The 24,366-nt window shown below is 45.8% G+C and overlaps 1 protein-coding gene across 1 annotated transcript in view; it reads left to right on the top strand.

Moving 5' to 3' along the window:
* Window positions 1-7,691, top strand: part of LOC144690692 (interleukin-21 receptor-like) — a 103,142-nt gene extending 95,451 nt beyond the window's left edge. The window contains exon 9 of the mRNA XM_078558439.1: window positions 5,312-7,691. Coding sequence (XP_078414565.1) covers window positions 5,312-6,292 — 981 coding nt within the window. The 3' untranslated portion in view covers window positions 6,293-7,691. The remainder of the gene's footprint in view (window positions 1-5,311) is intronic.
* The last annotated feature ends 16,675 nt before the right edge of the window (window positions 7,692-24,366 follow it).

The raw sequence follows: 24,366 nt of genomic DNA, 5'->3' as shown, positions 1-24,366 counted from the left end.
CCAAGGCAGCAACTTCTTTGAGCGTATTTTCTGCCTGCTGTTATGCCTGGCTATATTTCTGGTTGAGTTTTCCCAACTCCAGCTTTGATTTGCCAACAATGGAATTCAGAGTTGTTATTTCCTCCTGGCACCTTTGTGACATCTCAGGGATTCATTTGTTCAGATCTCTAACAGTTTGATTCATATTGTGCATTTTCAAAGGTATATCCTCAGTTTGAATTTTGTGTTTCAAATCTTCCAATTCAACTCTGATGCAAACATTTTCCAACCTTATTTCATTTTCCTTTTGCAGGGTATTGTATATTTTCGACTTCATCAGATAGCTTTCCTTCATTCACAGTCAGCTGCTCGCTCTGCACTGCTAGCTGCTGTTGCAGTTCGGGTAATGTCTCGGGGTTTCCAAAAATATATTTTTTTTGGACTTCTAGAAAATTCTTTGCCTCTCTGGCACACTTGTGTGGTTTTCTTGGGTAATGTCTTTTCCCCTTTCATAGTTTTACTGGGGGTTTTCTATCACTCTTTTTAAGCTCTGTGTGCTCCACAAGTTGAAGAGTAAAATATTCGTAAAAGGCTTTTAATATATTTCATCGAAGCTGGTTGAGTATTCGTTAATGTCTTGCATTAGGATTATTTCATCTGCAAGTTCACAAAACCAGTATAAAAGGGTATTGATTTGGACTTTTTCTGAATTTCTACTTAGACCTGATGGACTCCGGTGATTCAGGATGCCATATTTTCCTTTAGGTTCGGACCTTGAATTAGTCCAAATTGTTGTGGATGAGTGGAATTCTGAGCCATGGTTAAATTCTTAAAAGTTCAGGTTTGGCTTTAAGAGCTTTCTGAAGTTCAGGATGGCATTGCCATTCACTTGGAGACAAAGCGTTTACTGGTTTTGGCAGGCTCCGCTACAATGGCTATTGCGCTCAGCCTGAAAAATATTTTTTCAACAATGGCTGTCTGGATCGACTGCCTGCAGTGTCCTTTTGCTCAGCGTTTTACTTTAAAGTTACAAATTTGTTGAATCCTGGCTCTCTCAGCCGAGATTAGAAGCTGTGATTCTCCCACATTATTTAACTATTATCTTTTCAATTTTGGAGTGAGCTTGGGAATTAAGTTTGGCGATGGGTTTATTCAAATTGCACTTCTGATTCTGAATTATGTAAAGATTTCTCAGGGTTTGGTGTAGCCTTGAGTTTTAAAAGATTTATCTCACCCCTGCTAACTCTGCACTCTGGGATTAGAAGCTGGACTTCCAAAGGAGGTTCAGTGGAGTCTTCTGCTGCAGTAAGGAATTTTAAATCTCTGCCCTCAGCTTCCAAACCTTTCTTTGGAGCTTGTTCCTGGTGATTTTTTCTCTGCGCCTGTGCTTCTGGAGTTTCTTTTCAGGTCAGACTGCTTTGCTGATTTTTTTTCTCAGTCTTTCCAGCTTTTTAGTTTCTCTCTGCATTTCCTGTGAGGTCTTGGCTTTTTCCACAAGCTGCCATCATGTTGTAGGGTGTTGGTTACTGTTCAGTAGATCTGAAGAAGTCTTTGCAGTCTTACGTAGATTAACTGCAAGTCTTTATTGACTTTTAAAACCATTTATAAATCTACAGTAAAGAGTACAAGCCAGGAGCTGTCTCCATGCTTGCTGTTATGCACGGCTCTTTCCAACACTAGACAGACCCTGGGTGCGGGTCATGTGTTCTCTTACATCACTATGTTGGTGGTACTGTACTCAGTACTACATTAACCCAATATGTGCCAGACCCTTATACTATAATTTCAACTCTCCCATTCACAGTTAAAACTTTCTAATGTTGACATGCTTATAACAATAGAAATCTATTTTATTCTAGTCTCCAAATATCTATCCCAACATTATATCTAAAAACATATCTTGCTTCAAGAAAATATAAGTGTAATGGAAACAAAAAACAGCCAGCATGTTAAAACATTATCAATAAGATTGATTTGAAACAGAAAGTAGCAAGCTTTCAGAGGACCAACTGTTGCACCTCAGTCACAAGCATCTACTTGGTACAGAGCTGAACTGTTCAACAGCTCAGATCTATTTACATATAATTTTATGTGGAAAATATCACAGCCCTGGCAGTTCTTATTATAATTTTGTGTTTTTTTCTTGCAAGACAGTTATGCTTGGGCAATGAAGACAGAATTAGTATGAGACCGCGCTCCACAAAGAGTTTGATATTAATCTTCCATCTCTGAAATCAGCATTCAAAGTTCATGGGGACTGGCTAGTTCTACAGCCGATAACCATCATATGTAAAATGGGTTTGGACACAGTCCAAACATGATGCAGGCACAATCGTGTCCCTTTTGGGCTCCAGTCCACTACACAGAAATACCCATAATTAGGCACAAAAATGACAATCTCATTTACACCCATAGGATAGCTGATATAGAAAAATGGAAATGTGTCACTAACAAGAGGCATAAAAACAATTGTAAAAGCTTCTACAGGTATGTAAAAAGAAGGGGTTAGTAAAAGTAAATGGCAGAGGCAGTAGAAATTATCATGTTAAATTAAAAGTTAAACAAATAATTTGTATCTGTCTTCACAGTAGAAGACACAAAAAAAATTCTGGAAGTAGTGGGGAACCAAGGTTTTAGTGAGAATGAGGAATTTAAAGAAATTAGTATAACTAAAGAAGTAGTACAGGATAAATTAATGGGGCTAAAGACTGACAAATCCCCTGGACCTGAAAGACTACATTTTAGAGTTGGTTTTGATTTTCCAGAATTGGTTTTGACCTTACAGAATCCCCTAGATTTTAGGAGGATGGAGTGGTCAACTCCCATGATAGAGTGGTTAGCTCCCCACAGATTAGAAAGTAGGAAATGTACGCCCAATAACCAGGAATGGAATGAGAGAGAAAAACGGAGAATAAGCTAGTTAGTCTGATTTCAGTAGTAGAGAAAGCATTCAAATCTATTATTAGGGAAGTGGTAATAGAGCACTTAGAAAATCATAATATGATTAAGCAGAATCAACATGGATTTACAAAAACAAAATCTTGTTTAACGCTGACATCGTGTTTGAGGTTGTAAGTGGCATGGTAGATTAGGGGGAACCAGTGGATGAGGAGAAATTTCTTCACTCAAAACATTGTAAATCTTTACAATTCTCTACCTCAGAGAACTGTGGATGCTCAGTTGCTGAGCATACGTAAGACAGAGGTTGACAGAATTTTTGGATACTAAGGGAATTAAGGTGCATGGGGATAGTAAGGGAAGGTGGAATTGAAATACAAGATTAGTCATGATCTTATTCTATAGTGGAGCGGGCTCAGAGGGCTAAATAGTCTACTCCTTCTATTTCTTATGTCTTACATCTCACAAGTGCAATGGGACTCCCCTTCTCCCACTGGAGCTAAGGCATAATTTTCTGGGAAGATTGAAGGAACTTTAGACTGGACTACATCATCAGACACGTGCTATACCAATCTTGGGTGTGCTTGATAGGACAGTGGGATCTTTACTCTGACAATCTTTCTCTCAGCAGTTGTCTCCAGTCACTTTCCCTACTTGTCTCTCAGTTTTATTGACTGTACTGGATTCAATGCTTCTCTAAGTTTTCCAGCTTTGTCTCTTCTGAGCACTGAGGGTCCCAATGCTGTGTAATCTCTTCCCTCCAGCTTTGCTCTACAGAAGTAAAGTCTGATCAGAGTTTGCTACTCTAATGCATTCTCCCCCAAGACCTAAATGCTGCAAACCCTCCAATCAGGTTTCCAACCCTGTCATAGTACTGAAACAGCTCACATCAAAGTCACGAATGACATCCTATGTGACTGCGACAAGGTAAGCTTTCCCTCCCTCATCCTTCTTGACCTGTCCACAGGCTTTGACATAGTTGACCACTCTATCCCCCTCCAATACCAATCTACTGTCATCCAGCTGGGTGGAGCTACATTCATGCGGTTCCCTTCTTATCTATCTAACCTTAGCCAGAGAATCACTTGCAATGGCTTCTCTTCCTGCTCCCGCATTATTACCTCTGGTGTCCCGCCAAGGATCTATCCTTGGCCCCCATCTATTTCTCAACTACGTGCTGCTCCTTGGCGACATCATCTGAAGACAAAATGTTAGTTTTCATTCTACACTGATGATACCCAGTTCTATTTCACCTTCACCTCTCTCGACTCCTCCATTTTTGTTAAATTATCAGACTGGTATTCAAATTATCTGACATCCAGCGCTGGATGAGCAGAAATTTCCTCCAATTAAATATTGGAAGGACTGAAGCCATTCTTTTCTGTTCCCACTCCAAGCTCTGTCGTCTAGTGACTGATCCCTCTCGCTGGCAACAATTAAACCAGTGTGTTCACAGCCTTGGTGTCATATTTGATCCTGAGATGAGCTTCTGACCTCATATTCATGCCATCACTAAGACCTCCTATTTCCACCTCCATAACATTGCCCATCTTCACCCTGTCTCAGTTCATCTGCTGCTGAAACCCTCATTCATGCCTTTGTTGCTTCTAGGCTCGACTATCCTTACATACTCCTGGCTGGCCTCCCATATTTCTACCCTCCATAAACTTCAGGTCATTTATGTCCTAACTCACATCACATGCCCCTATCACTGCTGTGCTTGCTGACCTATATTAACCTCCTGGTCAAGCAATGCCTTGATTTTAAAATGTTCACCCTTGCTTTCAAATCCCTCTATGGCCTCGCTCTTCATTATCTATGTAACCTCCTCCGACTCCACAACTTCCTGAGATATTTGGATTCCTCTAATTCTGGCCTCTCGTGCATCCCCAATTTTAATTGCTCCACCATTTGTGCCTGTGGCCTTCAGCTGCGTAGGACCTAAGCCTGGGTCATAAAAAGCATTATAGAGATGTAAGTTCTATATTTATTTCTATCCTGGAAGTGTTTGGCACCACACCCTTTACCTGGTTTTCTATGATTTAAAAAGGCAGATATGATCATCATGTCCTTCTTCAATAATACTTACTGTTATCATATTAACTGTTTCCTTTGATCCCACATAATGCAGCAGAATGTTTTTATATAGAAGTAAAAAGGACCATTCTGGGTTATGTGATGCTGTTGAATTTCCGGTATCAGCTAATAAATGACATTGGTTGATCGATGTTAGTTAATTTATATTACGAAGTTGGTTGTATTTTGTAATTCCTTGCATAGTGGAGTTATTTTGCCGATCCAAATATTGCACTCCATATCAATGTTCCACTATTCAAATTGTCTGTTAAAATTTTATAGATAAAAATATTGAAATACGAGTCAACGACTTGTCATCTTTAGTTGCTTTTAACCAGGTCTCTCTTTACCGTTTCAGAGCTGGGTTAATGCCCAACACCCAGATGCATTGTATGAAGTCAATGAGAAAAATGTAATGGTCTTAGAGAAGGGGGACAGTGTACAGGTATATGATGAACCTGTTGCTCTTCAGAAAACGTTGATGATGGGATTGAAACCCTGGGACAAACAGTCTGAGATCCACTCCTCATGGCAGGCCTTGTGTGGCCCAAGTTCCTGTGTTTCATCTCACTCTCGGGGCCAGTTTGGGAACAACATCCAGCAGTGGAAGGATAAATCCTATGGACGGGTATCTATCAACACTGTAACAGTAACTGATGAGGTTGTACCTTGTTGTTCCCAATGTAGTTACAAATGCAAGTCAACCAAACCACCCTACTTGACCCAATGTAATAGCAATTCTGATGCAGATAATTCAAATGAGCAGGATTATCCTATCAGCAACCAACTGTTCAGTCATTTGTACCCAGTTACATCAGAAACCCTTCAGAATTGTGACAGTACCACACCATTCAACGCCATGTCCTTGTTACAATCTGCTGGTGCCCAAGAAGGGACAAGTGGGAATGTTCTTGATCTTCATTGCCTCAACATGGCTGACTGGGGACCAGAAAATGAACATTTTCCTTTGAATGATGGTGAAGATGCCTCTTGGAATGGCAGAAATGTAGGTGAAGGTGGTTCTTGGAGTGATGGAAGCCTTGATACCATCTCATCATGCAGTAGGCTAGAACCAGACCTTGGTTATCCAAAGACATTACTGGATTTAGATACTGTTGACAGTGGATTCACTGAGACTGACACTGATTCTATGACTGCTGTGGATTCCGGATATAAAACAAACACAGACGCAGGTGGAATAATCAAAGTAGGGCAGGAACAAAAACCGGATGATAACAGCCCTGCTAATTCAGAGCAGGAAGAGCAGTATTACAGAAGCTATGTCAAGCAGTGGGCTAGATCCACCTCTAACTTTATGGATTGCAGCAGCCATGGATAATGGCCCTGGTTAATTTCTAATCTCAGTTCTAATGCCTGGCAGGCATGGCTCAATGGGGCATAAAGGTTGTCATGATGTCGGAAACATTTTGTACTGATGCCATTTCCTGCATAGCTAAAAATGACAGCACTTAGTGGGAGGAATTGACATTGATTAAAGATGGTCAACACTTGTTTCCCTTTGAATCGATTCCAAATGGAGAAAAAAGGAATTGTGTTGCAGAACATGTGTTTCTACAATTATTTTTAATGACAAACTGAGTTGTCGTTTACAACAGTGTGTAGTGTAATATTAGCTCATTGTGTTTAGATTTCCTGCCAGTGTGATACTTCAGAAATTCTGCTAATTAACTCAATCTTGCAAAACCTGCAACATCTTGCATCTCCAGTGTTGTTGGTTGTCAGTTAATGTAGAAAATTAAAAACTCACACTTTGGCAACACCTCTTGCGAAATTGCTTTCAGCTAATCCTCTGATTGTTCCCAGAAGCAGTAACCAATGTGTAACAGAATCTATAATTATACTACTGGTTGCTTCTGTTCCTCAAATTTGTTTCAACCAATTCCTGTTTCAGTTTTAAAGACACAAAGCCAACTTGAGCTGAACCAAACCATAGTTAAACCCATGTAAAGTAATAGGGCAGAGAAGGACTGATTGGTCAGCAACTCAGCAGCAGCTTTTTAAATTCCTTTGACCTGGAGAATCAGATTCCAACCGGTGGATTAACACAAATCAGGCAGCAGAGACTTTGCACCATCCAGTCATCTAGTCCTAAAAAGGTGAGGCTAAATTTTCCCATTGTTCAAACCTGAAAATATTGGGGGAAATGATAAGAGTGACGGCATGGGGAGAGCTTGAACATTTGCATTTTGAGGTCTTGCTGCACTACATGGTTTGACTTGTCTCGGCTTTGAAATTCTGGCTTTTATTATAAATGGGAACGTTAAAATTTTTATGCTGAAAGCTTGAACACAGCCCTTTAGACTGCACTATTCCACTAGGCATCATCAATAGAGTTGAGTGTCAAAATATGGTATTTAAGTCTAGTAGATATCCCTTTAAACCCTGTTACAGAATATTAGCCTTTTACAAAACAAGTCTGTGGAGATTCTCAACACAGAACCTTGGAGTTTAAATTGAACAAATAGTTTAAATCTTCTAAAACAGAGAAAAAACAATCCAGTAGCAAGCCTTGTATCAAGGCCCACAGAGAAAAGAAATACAACAAAGAATGAAGAATCACTGTGTGCATGTGGACATTATTTGTCGAGGTTCAAACTCGTTCTCAGATTTGGAATCTTTATCTACTTGAGTTAAATAGACTTTCTACCGTAATTACATTACTAAATGATGCAACTGTTTCCTGCTTGTGTACGTTAAATAAATTTGCTAAAGGTTTAACCTAAATCAAAGTCTAAAAGGTGTGACTTCCTGCTCACTCATCACATGTCAAAGAGGTCCCTATGAAAGGAATATATAAGTTTGGTGGCTTCATCGGACACTTGCCAGCAATCACCAGGGGGTTTATTCTGGACACATTACTCAAAGCTTATCGAGGCCCTGAAGGTAAAGTAAACATTCTTGACAGTTGGAGAGTTGGATATAAGAGCTAAAATAACTTGGGGCTGAATCTTTAGCTCAGCGGGCGGGCACAATCGGTGGGCCCGGGAGCTGCCAGGAAACATACCCCCGACCGCAATCGGCCCATATCTGCAATTGCAGCCTGGCCAAGCCCACCTGAGGAACACCTTGCAGGGCACATCAGAGTCATGGCCCTCGAGCTGCAAGGCACTCAGTCCAAGCTGCCGGGGCTCATCCCTTTGGCCAGCTCCAGCGTTATTGACAGTTGACACTCAGACGCTAACACCCCTGAGCTCCACGGGGGATGGCCAGCCCTTAACACTACACCCCACTGATCCATGCCAACCTGGCACTCACCCTCCCCGAGCACAGCAGGTCATTGAACCTCTTGTGGCACTTCACCCACGTGCACTGCACAATGTCATGGCTGCTGACCCAGGCTGCCAGCTCCTCCCAGGCTTTCTTCGTCACGTGTGGTGGCCTCCTCCTTCCATCCCTTGGTACAAGGGTGTCCCTCCTGGCAGCCATCTCCTCTAGGAGGACCGCGAGACACTCGTCTGAAAAGCAGGGGCCAAGTGCCCACCCATGACACTTACATCTTCAGACACTCCCAGGGCATCTCCAACCACTGCCAAGGCCATAAGTACCATCTCCGCAACGCAGACTGTATGCTTCTTCACCCTTAGCCTTCAAAGGCTGGCTGCGCCGTTTTTAAACTGGCCGCCAGGTCGCCATTGGATCCGGCAGCTAACTGGCCCCCTTCTCTGCCCACACCCGGCCCTTCCCAACCATTGGGAAGCCCCGTTTCACGCATAGTGGGCCTTAATTGGCCAGCCAACCTGAATGGGTAGACAGTGGACTAATCAATGCCCCTCTGTCCTTTCAGGAGAAGACAGGCCATAACCAATTGGAGAGGTCACGGACAGGTGGAGGCCCCGCCCAACCTGCTGCTGCTGACCAAGTTCGAGCAGGATGCCCTTGAGCTGGAGAGCTGGCACACTCCCTGTGTAACCGGGCGTGGAGAGGCTGGGGTGCCAGACGAAGGTAAAAGCGCAGTGCACAGAGGTGAGAAGTTTGACTTGTACCACCATTCTAGTGTAATCTCTTCATTGATGGGAGCCTCAGACCTGGAGTCCCCATTGATCATTGGAAGACGAGGGCACCGTGATGCAGATCTCCATTGCCTCACTAGGTTGCCTGGCATGCACAGTGACAAGAGTGATGACTTTAACTAATGACATGTCCTTCTTCTCCCTTAGATTCGCCAGCATGCATTCATTCTCAGGACCCAGAAGGGCCACCCCTGATGCCAGAGGACCACCGGCTTCATCTGCGCCTGCGTCACACCCGCATTCTGAGCCAGGCACCAGCGCATTTACCAGCACCTCGGTTGGGCATTAGATCATCGGCTACGTTGTTGGTGCATATGAGTGGGGGCACTTCGCACTCGCTAGAGGTGCAGGCGGAGGCAGAGAGTGCCCAGGGCACCAGCAGTTGGAGGGCTGCTGGAGACCAAGACGATGCAGGCGATGAGCCTCTAAATCATCCATTGGCGGCAGACACTGGATGCCCAGTGGGATGTGCGAGAGGATCTGGCGGAGATCCATGAGGGTCTGCGTGCCATGGTCTCTGTTGTGGAGGAGTCCATGCAGAGCATAAGCACTGTGTTGATCCTCATGGCTAAGCGCACTGCTGCCCCTATTGAGAGAGTGGTGACACTCATGGAGAGGCAGCTCCAGGGACAGAATCCAGGGTTCCTGAGGTTGCTCTGGGGCCTGCAAGCCCTCACACCGGCAATGACCTCAGGTGGTCAGTGCCGGTGTGGGAGATGGATGAGGCACTCAGTATCCCAGCTAGGTGCCCGTCCATCAATGACGAGCAGGGAGGTCCAGAGCGATCTCACATTGGCACATGGGCTGCTTGTCGTCTCTGCGGGCTCCTCTCAGGGTGCTCTGGATGATGGCAGCGGCTTCTCTGCCCCTCTGCCAGTGACCTTGGCCTCTGATGAGACTGCGATGATTGGGGAGATGCCAGCCATGGCATTGGCAGTTCCCTCCCAGGTGAGGCCAGCACAGGCTCCACTGGCCAGAGGACGACCGCCAAGGTCATCAAGGCCAACAAGGCAGCAGAGTCAGCGGCTGCCTCCAACGCCACTGCCAGCAAGGGGGGCGGCACCAAGACGTAGCACTTGCAAACATAAGTTTAAGGCACCATGAACACTGTTCACGGGTGATCTTCTGTTCAGTTATGTTTGGTGTATATGTCTACTGGTGTGGACATCAACACCAGTAATGGTCATGTCAATGTGATTTGAACGTGACAATAACATTAAATTTGTTTTTGTTTTGATGGCCTGAGTATGCTTCACCTTTTATTTTTGGTGCAGGGTACGCCAGCATGTAATGGTGGATGTAAGTGGCTCTAAACTTTATTGCACAGGCACTGAGTGGACATTGGGTTCACATAACAGGGGCATTTCGGACATCCAGGATGGAGGGGGCAGCCCTGGTATTAGGTGGAAGTGGATCTTTGGCAGCCTAGCATTGGATCCAGGCATCCCTGGTGTCCCTGCCTCCCTGACGGATACTGAGGCCTGCCTCCACATCCTCAGCGTTCTCCTCACTGTGCTCCTTTTCTGACTCACTATTGGATTTATCCTCTGTAGCCTGTGGAGCTACCTCAAGATCCTTTTCCTCCACAGGATCCCCCCTTGCCAGAGTAAGATTGTGGAGCGCGCAGCATGCAACCGCTATCAGTGACACCTGCTCTGGGGGGTATTGTGCTCCCCCTGAAAAGTCCAGGCATCAGAAGTGCATCTTCAGAAGACCTATGGTCCTCTCTATCACCGCCCTTGTGGAGGCTTGACTCCTGTTGTAATGCTGCTCTGCCTCTGTTCTTGGGTGGCAGAGAGTCATCATAAGCCACCTTTTCAACAGAAAGCCCTTGTCACCCAGCAGCCATCCATCCAGCTGAGCTGGAGCACTGAAGAGCCTTGGCACCTGGGAGTGTCTGAAGATGTAAGTGTCATGGGAGCTGCCAGGGTACCTTGCACAGACTTGCAGAATCTGCATCCTATGGTCACACACTATCTGCACGTTCATGGAGTGGAATCCCTTCCTGTTGACAAAGGCACCGGGCTCATCTGCTGGCGCCTTGATGGCCGCATGTGTACAGTCGATTGTACCCCAAATGTGGGGGAACCCAGCAGTCGCTGCAAAGCCTCTGGCTTGCTCAGCCTGGCTGGCCTCGTCCGCACGGAAATGAATAAATGTCATTGCCCGCCTGAACAGAGCATCAGTCACCAGCTTGAAGCAACTGTGGACAGCTGATTGGGACAACTCACAAAGATCCCCCACTGACCCCCAGAAGGAGCCAGTGGCTAGAAGTTGAGGGCCACTGTGACCTTCAGAGCCACTGACATGGGGTGTCCACCCACACGTTTGGAGGTGATCTCAGACCCAATCATTTGACAAAACCACGACTACCACTAAATCTAAAATTTGTTACAAAAACACTACAATACCAGCGGTACACCAATAATGTTACCCCATACATACAACCACTAATAGCTGATCAGTCCTTGTTGATTGTGTGTCCTCAAGCCAACTGGCTAAAGCCACCTCATTTTGGTTGAAGCAGCAATGTTCCATCAATAACCACTTTCTATACCTTTTTATCAATATTCAGGATATTACACTGACTGGCCTCACTGTCCAGTAAAAGTCTTTCATAATCATACATTATTCAATGAAACTTTGAGTTCTTTGAACTGTGGAGTTAGGGGCTGAATGGTCTACTTCTCTGTGTAAACATTCTATGATTCTGGCATTATTCAGCTTTCATGAGTTCCTGAAGCCTTAATCAGGTTTTACACCATCTTCTGCTTATCTCATCCAATGGCCGACTTTATCGCTCCCTTGAATTATCCCTTTTCCTGGCCTTCAAAACAGCTTTCAGGGGTTTCATTGTTCATATTGGCATGTTATGCTCGGAGCTATTCATAATAGTTATTCAATTTAGCTGTTTGCATTTCTTATCAGACTATTGAAATATAAGTGTTTGCACTAAGCTTACACGCTAATTAACTTCTGCATTCCAACAAGCATTTCTTAATATGGCACAGTTTAGCTGGAAGACTAAACACAGCTTTGGAGCGGGGTTGTCTGTTGGTTTTAGTCCTAGTTTATGACTGTGAGCCTCTCAGCTAAACATTCCATGGCCTGAAAGTGCTGCTTCCTGTCACAGCCCATTGGTTCTGGTTTATCTGTGATAATGCAGCAGCAGCTTTTTAGCAGGTTACTTCAAAAAGTCTTGTTCAGCCTTGCAAAGCATTCTGCTTAAATTTGATCAATTTTTAGGTTATTGGTCGAATTACAGCAAACCAGTATTCTTACACCTGTTGTGGAGTATCTAAAGACATTCGACACAAATCAGCTGGAAGATGAACCAAGCAGTTATTGATTGACATGTATGCATACACGGGAAATCAAGGCATCTCAAAGATACAAAGATTTTTCCCATATGTTTATAGCATTTTTGCAAGCATGATAACATTAATCATGATTACATAATACCTTGTTTATACTTTCGATCTCAGACATTCATGGCTGTGTAAAAATGATCTGCACCTGCACCTAGTTTTTCTCTTATTCTCCTCTCCCTTACAACACAAGTACCCTTTTCCCTACTTACTCTGACCTCCTCAGTTTTCTAGCCCCCTCTTATTGGCTCTCTTTGCAGCAGAATTCAGCAAATTATTAAAAATAACAATATCTTATCCCATCTAACCTTGTAATCTCAGACACTAGCAAAAAGTCCCCTTATGTCACTATTGGAATCTGTCTGGTTAGATCATACCCTAATTATTCTATTAGTCCTAAATTAGCTATGTCTGCAAGTTCAGAAAGGCTAAGCAAAATTTGTAACTTTAAGCATATATGTAACCTTGTGCATTAATCCCTTCAGTGCCCCCCTTTGGCCCCAAGAGGAGAATACATATGTGCCAAGGTACGCTATAACCTACCACCAAGGAAAGCTCCTCGGCCCATGTGGGTGGCCAAGCCCATAGTTAGGCTCACTTCAAATGGCAGGACGCAAAACTTCATATTCTCTCTCTCCCCTTGAAATTGGTTGTGCAGTTACTGGTTGCATTGGTTGTGCTGGCTGTACCCTAGATTGACGGTAAATTCAGACTGCGGGATTACCACCTGAATTTGTGTTCACTACACTGACTTGAATAACACTCCTCCTCTGACGGCGGAGGCAACACTTGGACAGTAGACCAATAGCAATTAGCAACTAGTGCATGGGAAGAATTCTATCCAGGGTGTACATCCATCCTAAGACCCCAATCCTAGATCACCCACCACCATGTGTCCTCCAATTCTTTCCTCACATCCTCTCCCAGTTGTTTGACCTCCTCTTGGATCCGATGATACTGCTTCATTGCCTGGGCCTCTTTCCTCAATTGTGGCAGATGTTCTGGCAGTTCGGGGATTCGCTTCCCCTCAGGGAGCAGGTATTTCAGTAACATAAACAAAAATAGCTGGAAAATCTCAGCAAGTCTCTCAGCATCTGTGGAGAGGAAGACAGAGTTAACATTTCAAGTCCGTATGACTCTTCATCAGAACTGAAGAGAAATAGAAATGAGGTGAAATATAAGCTGTTTAAGGGCGGTGGGACAGGTGGAGCTGGATAGAGGGCCAGTGATAGGTGGAGGCAAAGGAGAGATTGCCAAAGATGTCATAGACAAAAGGACAAAGGGGTGTTGACGGTGGTGATATTAGCTAAAGGATGTGCTAATGGTGACATTAAGGGTAGAAAGCAGGATGAGCAAGTGACAGATAGCCCTAGTGGGGGTGGGATGGAGGGAAGGGAACGAAATAGGCTAAATGGTGGAAATAAAACAATGGATGGAAATAAATTTTAAAATAATACTAGAAATAGGTCGGAAAAGAAAAATACATTTTAAAAATATATAATAATTATTAGAAAAAAGGGGATCGGAAAGGGGGTGAGGATGGAGGAGAGAGTTCACGATCTGAAGTTGTTGAACTCAATGTTAAGTCCGGAAGGCTGTAAAGTGCCTAATGAAGATGGGGTGCTGTTCCTCCAGTTTGTGTTGAGCGTCACTGGGACATTGCGGCAGGCCAAGGATGGACATGTGGGCATGAGAGCAGGGTGGTGTGTTGAAATGGCAAGCGACAGGGAGGTCTGTGTCATGCTTGCGCATGCAAAGCAGTCACCCAGTCTGCATTTGCTGCATTTGGTCTCTCCAATGTAGAGGAGACTGCATTGGGAGCAGCGAATTAAAGGGGCAGGTGTTGCTCCTTCTGCGGTTGCATGGGAAGGTGCCATGAGAGGGGGTGATGGAGGAGTGGACCAGGGTGTCCCGGAGGGAACGGTCCCTACGGAATGCCGACGGTGTGGTGGGGGGGTGGGTAGTGAAGGGAAGATGTGCTTGGTGGTGGCATCATGCTGGAATTGGCGGAAATGGCAGAGGATGATCCTTTGAATGCGGAGGCTGGTTGGGTGATAAGTGAGGACAAGGGGGACCCTATTGTGGATCTGGGAGGGAGAGGAAGGTGTGAGGGCGGATGCGCGGGAGATGGGCCGGACACGGTTGAGGGCCCTGTCAACCACTATGGGTGGAAAACCTTGGTTAAGGAAGAAGGAAGACATATCAGGAGAACTGTTTTGGAAAGTGGCATCATCGGAACAGATGCGACGGAGGCGAAGGAACTGAGAGAATGGGATGGAGTCCTTACAGGAAGCGGGGTGTGAGGAGCTGTAGTCGAGGTAGCTGTGGGAGTCAGTGGACTTGTAATGAATGTTGGTGGACAGTCGAACACCAGAAATTGAGACAGAGGTCAAGGAAGGGAAGAGAAGTGTCAGAGATGGACCATGTGAAAATGATGGAGGGGTGGAAATTGGAAGCAAAATTAATAAATTTTTCCAGGTCCAGACGGGAGCATGAAGCGGCACCGAAACAGTCATCAATGTACCGGAGAAAGAGTTGTGGGAGGGGGCCTGAGTAGGACTGGAACAAGGAATGTTCCACATGTACCCATAGCTACACCTTTCATTTGGAGGTATTTCAGTAAATTGTCCTTCAGACCATCGGTTAAATTCATCTGCTCCCTACGGGGAGGCTGGATACAAACTATCATCAAATGTTTGATTGTCCTTGTGGCCCGGGGATAGAAGAAGAAGCTTGAGTTGATCACTGGGCAGTGGTTGTAGCCATATTGGTACTGAGGCTCGTTGGTGGTCAAGCAGTATTCCCTTCATCCACAATACGCCACCCGTGTTGGCTCATGGCAGGCACTGGAAATTTCAAGGGTGCAATTTAGGGTGATGTTAAACCCACATGCGGCTCTCAAGCCCATCCCTATGAGATGTAAACAGACAATATTATTCCTTTTTTCTCTGCATCCAGCCAGTGAGATCCCTGTAAAATATGAACCTTCCCGGTTGCATATTTGGGCACAGGGTAGAATTTAAGCCAATTGCTATCTCTTATAATCCCAATATTTTCTACCTCATATAGGGGCTTGCCTTCCTGTAAGTTTGGTATAGCCAACACCATCCCTATTAACCTTAGGTGGGTGGTGACATAGTGTTCAGCTGCCAGGGAAGCCCGCATTAAACGTCTCAAGGTACATCAGGAAAGATTTCCACTTTTCGGCGCCCAGCCCTGCAGGATGTCATCTGTAATCCAATCCGGTACACTCCCCACCCCCTGTGAAGCTGAGCTTAATTATGTCGCACCTCCCCCACCAGCCATGCACCATAGGCTGTACATACTCGGTCCCTGCCTGCTCGGGTGCTGGCTTTGGGTAGGGTGGCAGAAACTGGATTGATTGTGTGAGCATGGTCCTCTGGGACCTGTATGGTTCCTAACAGAGTTCTAGATAAATTCTCTCTGCTTTGCCCCTGCTGACCTTCCAGTTTGTTAGTCCTCAGCATGAGGTCCTTCACAGTTTACATGTCAGGTGATTAATCTTGTCACTATCCCAGCTATGTCCAGAAAATTGACTGTGAATGTCCATGCTCTATAGAAGTTGGCTAGGACATTTCCCAAACCCCTTTTATGGCAGGGAATCTCAGATCTCCAACTCCCTGAAGCCCATGACAACCACATCGAGCAGCCTATGATAGAAAGGCCTCGTCTGTGTTTCACACCAGTCTGGCAGTTCCATCTGACTGATATTAAGTACAACCAAGATTATTTCATAGTGAACATTTTCAAAAAGGGTCCCGCCTGAGTTTTACATTACAAGTCCGCTCTGAGGGCCCGGGCAAACATGTGGGCACTTTAAGGGTTCCTCAGCGATTGTAGTTGTGGTTTTAGGGGCTGATGTTGTTGGGAAAGTGTGGGTGGTTGTAGTTGTGGGGGTGTCCCTTGGGCATAATCTCCATTCGCCATTCACTTGCCTGACCTTCCTTTTTTAAAATTTATTCATGGGATGTGGACATCGCTGGCTAGGCCAGCATTTGTTACCCATCCCTAATTGCCTTGAGAAGGTGGTGATGAGTGGCTTGGAGGGGAACTTCCAGGCTGTGGCATCCCCATGGGTCTGCTGCCCTTGTCCTTCTAGATGTTAGTGGTCATGGTTTGGAAGATGCTGTCTAAGGAGGCTTGGTGAATTCCTTCATTGCATCTTGCAGCTGTTACACACTGCTACCACAATGTGTTGGTGGTGAAGTGAGTGAATGTTTGTGGATGGGGTGCCAATCAGGCAGGCTGCTTTGTCCTGGATGGTGTCAAGCTTCTTGAGTGTTGTTGGAGCTGCACTCGTCCAGGCAAGTGGAGAGTATTCCATCACACTCCTGACTTGTGCCTTGTAGATGGTGGACAGTCTCTGTGGAGTCAGGAGGTGAGTTACTCGCTGCAGGATTCCTAGTCTCTGACCTGCTCTTGTAGCCATTGTATTTATATGGCTAGTCCAATTCAGTTTCTGGTCAATGGTAACCCCCAGGATGTTGATAGTATGGATTCAGCGATGGTAATGCCATTGAATATCAAGGGGCGATGGTTTGATTCTCTCTTGTTGGAGGTGATTCATTGCCTGGCACTTGTGTGGTGCTAATGTTACTTGCCACTTATCAGCCCAAGCCTGGATATTGTTCAGGTCTCGCTGCATTTGTACATGGACGGCTTCAGTATCTGAGGAGTCGTGAATGGTGCTGAACATTGTGCAACCATCAGCGAACATCCCCACTTCTGACCTTATGATGGTAGGAAGGTCATTGATGAAGCAGCTGAAGATGGTTGGGCCTAGGACACTACCCTGAGGGACTCCTGCAGTGATGTTCTGGAACTGAGATGATTAATCTCCAACAACTACAACCATCTTTCTTTGTGATAGGTATGACTCCAAACAGTGGAGAATTTTCCCCCTGATTCCCATTGACTTCAATTTTGCCAGGGTTCCTTGATGCCACATTAGGTCAAATGCTGCCTTGATGTCAAGGGCAGTCACTCTCACCTCACCTCTGGAGTTCAGCTCTTTTGTCCATGTTTGAACCAAGGCTGTACTGAGGTCAGAGGCTGAGTGGCCCTGGCGGGTCCCAAACTGAGTGTCAGTGAGCAGGTTATTGCTAAGCAAGTGCCGCTTGATAGCACTATTCATGCCCCTTCCATTACTTTACTGATGACTGAGAGTAGACTGATGGGAATGTGTTCCTGCCTGTGCTCATATATTCCCAAGCCCCTTTCATCATTGCCCAGTGACAACGTGACCTGAGAAACAGCAAGGACTTTGATGCAGTTGCCCACCATTTGTACCCGGCAGACCAGCTGTGTGGAGCTCGGTTCTACACACATGGTACTTCGGTTAAGGAAGTCTACACATTGCATATGCCCCCCACCCTGACAGCCTCGATCTTACTCAGAAGTAAAATCCCAGTACTCCAGCATAAACATAATTTCTTCCCTATCTAACGTTTAACCTGCCACTTCCCGGATCGCAAGTGGCGTCGCATAAATTCTTATAAAACAGGCTGTATGATTCCATCGATCAATCTTCTTGGTCCCTTCTCTGATGATACATGCCAGAAATGTTAGTAGCAGGGTGACATTCATCTGTGGGGAGAGAGCACAGAGGATGCCGGTCGTCACCGATTAGCCCTTATTATCCTTCATGCTACTTTACCTTTTGATCTGCGTCCAGTGTTTCCCTTGCATATCCACGCAAGCGCAAGTGTCTCTGGTCATCAGGACCTTGCAAGATCTTTGCCAGAAGAGAGCTAAACCTGGTTTTGCTGCTAGGACCCTAACCATCACCTGGTCCCCTAGTTATAATATATTTTCCTTCTCTTCCACCTCATCCAATTCCTTAACCCTGATAATCTGCAGGTCCCTAACTTCCTGCCTTAAGTCACATAATTGTTTACACAGTTCTCTGACAAACCGCTTGACTCTATCCTGAGCTGGCCCTCCATCCTCATTGCATGTACGAGTGCCTTCAGGCAGTCTCATAGCCCGTCCAGTCATTAGTTCGAATGGGGTTAGTCCAGTCATTCGGTTAGGAGTTGCTAGTAGTTTCATCATGATACTAGGTAGCAGATTGGCCCAACCTTTACCAGTTTCAGCAATGGCCTTTGAAAGTGATGTTTTGAGGGTTCTATTCATTATTCTACCATTCCCGAACTCTGTGGGCAATATGGTTTTGTTTAATACCCAAAAGGGTACATGCCTGTTTGATTATTTTACCTACAAAATGTGTTCCTGATCTGAGTTTATCTACAGTGGCAATCCCCATTGGGGTATAATTTCTTCTGCAAAGATCCTTGCAACAGTATTAGCAGAACAGTCCCTTATTGGGAACATTTCTATTCACTGGGTGAACTGGTCTATTACAACCATGTTTTGCCTCAACCAGGGGATGGGGGTCCAGTAAAGTCGATCTGGAGAAGTGCTCCCAAAGCCCCTTGGGTCTTGGCTGGTGGGCCATTTGGACTTTTCTGGCTTTGCCGGCACTAAACTGAGCATAGGTGATACATCACTGACAGTGCTTCAGTACGTCTTTGCCCATTCACAGCCACCACCAACATTGCTCCAAGTGTCCAAGCACAGCGTGTCACCCAAAGTGTTGGTTCCCATGATAAATCTTAAGTAGGTTCTGCTGTATGCATTTAGGGGCCAGTGCATACCATCCTTTCTCCAGATTCTATGTTCATCTTTGTTTGTCCCTCTTCTTTTCCGATCTTCTTTTTCTGTCTCAGGTGTCTCGTCATGTATTTCTTTCATATGTATCTCCTCCAGGCCAAAGGCACAAGCTGCCACTGGCTCTGGGGACCCTAATTCTGCCACTTGCTTTGCTGCTCTGCCCACTGATTTCCCTTCTGGATAAGGTCCTGAACCTTCTGGTGTGCTTTGATTTTGATCACAGCAGCCTGTTGCAGTAGATGCACCACTTCTACCTGTCTCAACGCCGCCTCATGCTGTATATGTTCTTTGCTAGAGGTTACATACCCCCATCTACTCCAGGCGGTCACGCAATTGTGGACAGCCCCAAAAGCATATCAACAGTCAGTGTATAAATTCATGGCATGGTCCTTAACTAGCCTCAGGGCTTCAGCGAGGGGTATCTGTTAGGCTATCTATGCCACATGGTCCCTTGCGAAGCTTCCTTTGGTGACTGTGGTGCCCTTGCTGTCTACCACCGTCCAGCCTGTTCTAGGGGTTCCATTCACATATATACGTGGCCCATCTACAAACAAGTAAGGTCTGCGTTTTCGAAGGGCTCCTCACTGATTCGGCTAGGGTTCGCTGACACGATAATTTCCTCACACTCATGAACTTCTCCTATATCCACAATGCCTTCCACAGGATTGGGACCAATATCTCTAACTATTCGCACTGACTTGTCTCTTGGCAGCAACACTGCTTCCCATCTAGCTCTCCAACTGTCTGAGATTGTTTTTAATCTACCCATGTTTAACAGTTCTACTAGAGTATGTCTGGCATGCAAGATGACCTCCCCAGTCATCATTGGCTAACTAACCTTTATAGCCCAGGTAGCGCAGTCAATTGCCGCGACACATTGGAGCATTCCAGTGACAACAGGGAATTACTTGGTGGGAAAGTATGCCAAAGGTCTCATACAGTTTCCATGTTTCTGTGTGGCTACTGCGTTATAGTGTCCATTGTTGTTATTCATGCAGACGTGGAACAGTTTTTCCATGCCTGTTAACCTAAGTGTCAGAGCTGATGTGAGAGCTTGTTTAAAACGCATATATGCCCACTCCAGTTCCTATCCCTAATCTATAGGGTCCAAAGTGGCTTTGCCTCCTTTTACTAATTCTTGTACAGGAGCGGCTATTTGAGAGAATCCTCTATAAATTATGGCAGTAGTTGAAAGGACCCAGATCTTTCACACACCTCGCACATTAACTGGTCTGGGCATCTTGTTAATGGCTTTCTTTCAAACTAACAGCGTTGATTGGCTTCCCTGTTCTATGTCATACCCCAGATTCTGTACCTTCGTTTGAACCATCTGGGCTTTCTTGGGGTTGACTTTGAACCCTGCCTTCGCCAAAACTTCCAGAATAGCAATCACCGCTCCAACATGTCCCTTTGGCATCGTGGAGGCTATGAGAAGGTCATCTACATATTATAGCATGGTGCTGTTGTACTGTGTTAGGTCTAAGGGTTCTAATGCCGAACTCATGACACGATTGAATACTGCTGGACTACTGTGGAATCCTGGTGGGACCTGTGTCCATGTGTACTGTCAATTTCCCACTGTCGAGGTGAACTTCATTTTGACTCCTCTGCCAGTGGGATTGACCAGATCCATTAGCTATGTCCAGGATGGTGAATATTCGATATTCCGGCTTGAGCCCGTTGAATATCGTCGCGGGATTAGACACAATTGGGTATTACCTAGGGGTAATCTCATTGAGCATGGTATAATTAATTGTCAGGCAATACGATCCATCCGATTTTTTAACTGGCCATATGGGTGAGTTAGTGGTCAACGTGGTTGGTCAGACCACATCTCTCTCTATCAACTGTTGGACAATTTCTGCAACTGCCCATTGGGCTTCCGGTTTAATGGGATATTGCTTCTGGGGCTTGTGCACTAGCCACTTGATAGATATGGGTTTATATTCACTAATCCACAATCTTGTTTGTCTTTCTTTTATTCATTCATGGGTTGTGGGTATCGCTGGCTAGGTCAGTATTTATTGGCCATCCATAATTGCCCTTGAGAACGTGGTAGTGAGCTGCCTTCTTGAACCGCTGCAATCCCTGTGGTGTAGTTACACCCACAATGCTGTTAGGGAGGGAATTCCAGGATTTTGACCCAGTGTCACTGAAGGAATGGCAACATATTTCCAAGTCAAGATGGTGAGTGGCTTGGAGGAACTTGCAGGTGGCGGTGTTTCCATGTGTCTGCTGCCCTTGTCCTTTTAGATGGTAATGGTCATGGGGTTGAAAGGTGGGGTCTAAGGAGGCTTGGTGAGTTCCTGCATTGCATCTTGTACACAGTATGCAATGCTGCTACTGTGTGTAGGTGGAGGAGGGAGTGAATGTTTGTGGATGGGGTGCCAATCAAGCAGGCTGCTTTGTCCTGGATGGCCAGATAGGTGGAGAATATTCCATCACACCCCTGATTTGTGCCTTGTAGATGGTGGACAGGCTTTGGGGAGTTAGGAGGTGAGTTACTCGCCGCAGGATTCCTAGCCTCTGACCTGCTCTTGTAGCCGTAGTATTTAAATGGCTAGTCCAGTTCAGTTTCTGGTCAATAGCAACCCCCAGGATGTTGATAGTGGGGGATTCAGCGATTGTAATGCCATTGAATGTCAAGGGGCGATGGTTTGGTTCTCTCTTGTTTGAGATGGTCATTGCCTGGCACTTGGGTGACGCGAATGTTACTTGCCACTTGTCAGCCCAAGCCTGGATATTGTCCAGGTCTTGCTGCATTTGTACATGGACGGCTTCAGTATCTGAGCAGTCGTGAATGGTGCTGAACATTGTGCAATCATCAGCGAACATCTGACCTTCATTGATGAAGCAGCTAAAGATGGTTGGACCGAGGGCACTACACTGAGGAACTCCTGTAGTGATGTCCTGGGACTGAGATGACTGACCTCCAACAACCACCATCTTCCCTTGTGCTAGGTATGACTCCAACTAGCGGAGAGTTTTCCCCCTGATTCCCATTGACTCTAGTTTTGCTAGGGCTTCTTGATGCCACATCCGGTCAAATGCTGCCTTGTTGTCAAGGGCATTCATGCTCACCTCACCTCTGGAGTTCAGCTCTTTTGTCCATGTTTGAGCCAAGGCTGTAATAAGGTCAGGAGCTGAGTGGCCCTAGCTGAACCCAAACTGAGCATCAGTGAGCAGGTTATTACTAAGTAAGTGCTGCTAGGTAGCACTTTTGATGACCCCTTCCATCACTTTACTGATGATCGAGAGTAGACTGATTTGCTGGGTTGGATTTGTCCTGCTTTTTGTGTACAGGACATACCTGAGCAGTTTTCCACATTGCCGGGTAGATGCCAGTGTTATAGCTGTACTGGAACAGCTTGGCTGGGGGCGCGGCAATTTCTGGAGCACAAATCTTCAGTACTATTGCTGGAATATTGTCAGGGCCCCTAGCCTTTGCAGTATCCAGTGCCTTCAGCCATTTCTTGATATCACGTGGAGTGGATGGAATTGGCTGAACACTGGCATCTGTGATACTGTGTGCTGGAGGAGGCCGAGATGGATCATCCACGGCACATCTGGCTGAAGATTGTTGCAAATCCTTCAGCCGTATCTTTTGCACTGATGTGCTGGGTTCTCCCATTATTGAGGATGGGGATATTTGTGGAGCCTCCTCTTCCAGTGAGTTGTTTAATTATCCACCACCATTCACGATTGCATGTGGCAGAACTGCAGAGTTTAGATCTAATCCGTTGGCTGTGGAATCGCTTAGCTCTGTCTATCACTTGCTGCTTATGCTATTTGGCATGCAAGTAGTCCTGTGTTGTACCTTCACCAGGTTGACACCTCATTTTTAGTTATGCCTAGTGCTGCTCCTGGCATGTCCTCCTGCACTCTTCATTGAACAGGGTTGATCCCCTGATTTGGTGGTAATGGTAGAGCGGTGGATATGCCAGGACATGAGGTTACAGGTTGTGGTTGAGTACAATTCTGTTGCTGCTGATGTCCCAGAACGCCTCATGCTTGCCCAGTCTTGAGTTGCTGGATCTGTTTGGAATCTATCCTACTTAGCACGGTGGTAGTGCCACACAACACGGTGGAGGATATCCTCAATGTGGAGACGGGACTTCATCTCCACAAGAGCTGTGCAATGGTCACTTCTACCGATACTGTCATGGTCAGATGCATCTGTGGCAGGCAGGTTGGTGAGGATGAGGTCAAGTATGTTTTTCTCTCTTGTTGATTCCCTCACGACCTGCCACAGACCCAGCCTCGTAGCTATGTCCTTTAGGACTCGGCCAGCTCAGTCTGTGGCGGTGCTTCCGAGCCACTCTTGGTGATGGACGTTGAAGTTCCCCACCCAGAATACATTCTGTGCACTTGCCACCCTCAGTGCTTCCTCCAAGTGCTGTTCAACATGGAGGAGCACGGATTCATTAGCTGTAGGGGGACTTTATGTAATCAGCAGGAGGTTTCCTTGCCCATGTTTGATTTGATACCACGAGGCTTTATGGGGTTCGGAGGCGTTGTTGAGGACTTCCAAGGTAACTCCCTCTCAACTGTACACCACTGTGCCACCACCTCTGCTGAGTCTGTCCTGCTGATGGGACAGGACATACCCAGGGATGGTGATGGTGATGTCTGGGACATTACCTGCAAGGTATGATTCAGCGAGTATGACTATGTCAGCCTGTTGCTTGACTAGTCTGTGAGACAACTCTCCCAATTTTGGCACAAGCTCCCACATGTTAGTAAGGAGGACTTTGCAGGGTCACCAGGGCTGAGTTTGCCGCTGTAGTTTCCGGTGCCTAGGTCAATGCTAGGTGGTCCGTCCGGTTTCATCCCTTTTCAACTTTGTAGCGGCTTGATACAACTGAGTAGCTTGCTAGGCTATTTCAGAGGGCATTTAAGAGTCAACCACATTGCTGTTGATCTTAAGTCACATGTAGGCCAGACCAGGTGAGGACGGCAGATTTCCTTTCCTAAAAAGGACATTAGCGAATAAGATTTTTACGGCAATCAACAATGGTTTCATGGTCATCATTATTTTTATTCAATTCAGGTTGCCAGAGCATTACCCTGGGACTCTGTATTAGTCTGGTGACAATACCATCATGCCACAGCCTCCCCTGTTCCCGTACCTTGGGAACCTGTTGGCAGATCAGTCCCCAGGTCCTGCGCTCTTTCCAGTCCACCTCTATGGCACTGGCTATCGTTATGCTTGCCATCCAAGGTGTCGCTGACTCAGGGAAACTGGGTTCTGGGTCCAGCTTGGTTAGGCCAAATTATCTGTCCCCCTTTGGGGACAATTCTCCCAATTCTCAGAGTATATC

Source organism: Cetorhinus maximus, chromosome 15, assembly GCF_964194155.1.
Source record: "Cetorhinus maximus chromosome 15, sCetMax3.hap1.1, whole genome shotgun sequence".
Classification (NCBI taxonomy): Eukaryota; Metazoa; Chordata; class Chondrichthyes; order Lamniformes; family Cetorhinidae; genus Cetorhinus; species Cetorhinus maximus.
Note: the sequence above shows the minus strand (reverse complement) of the source record. Positions and strands in the feature narration are given on the sequence as shown.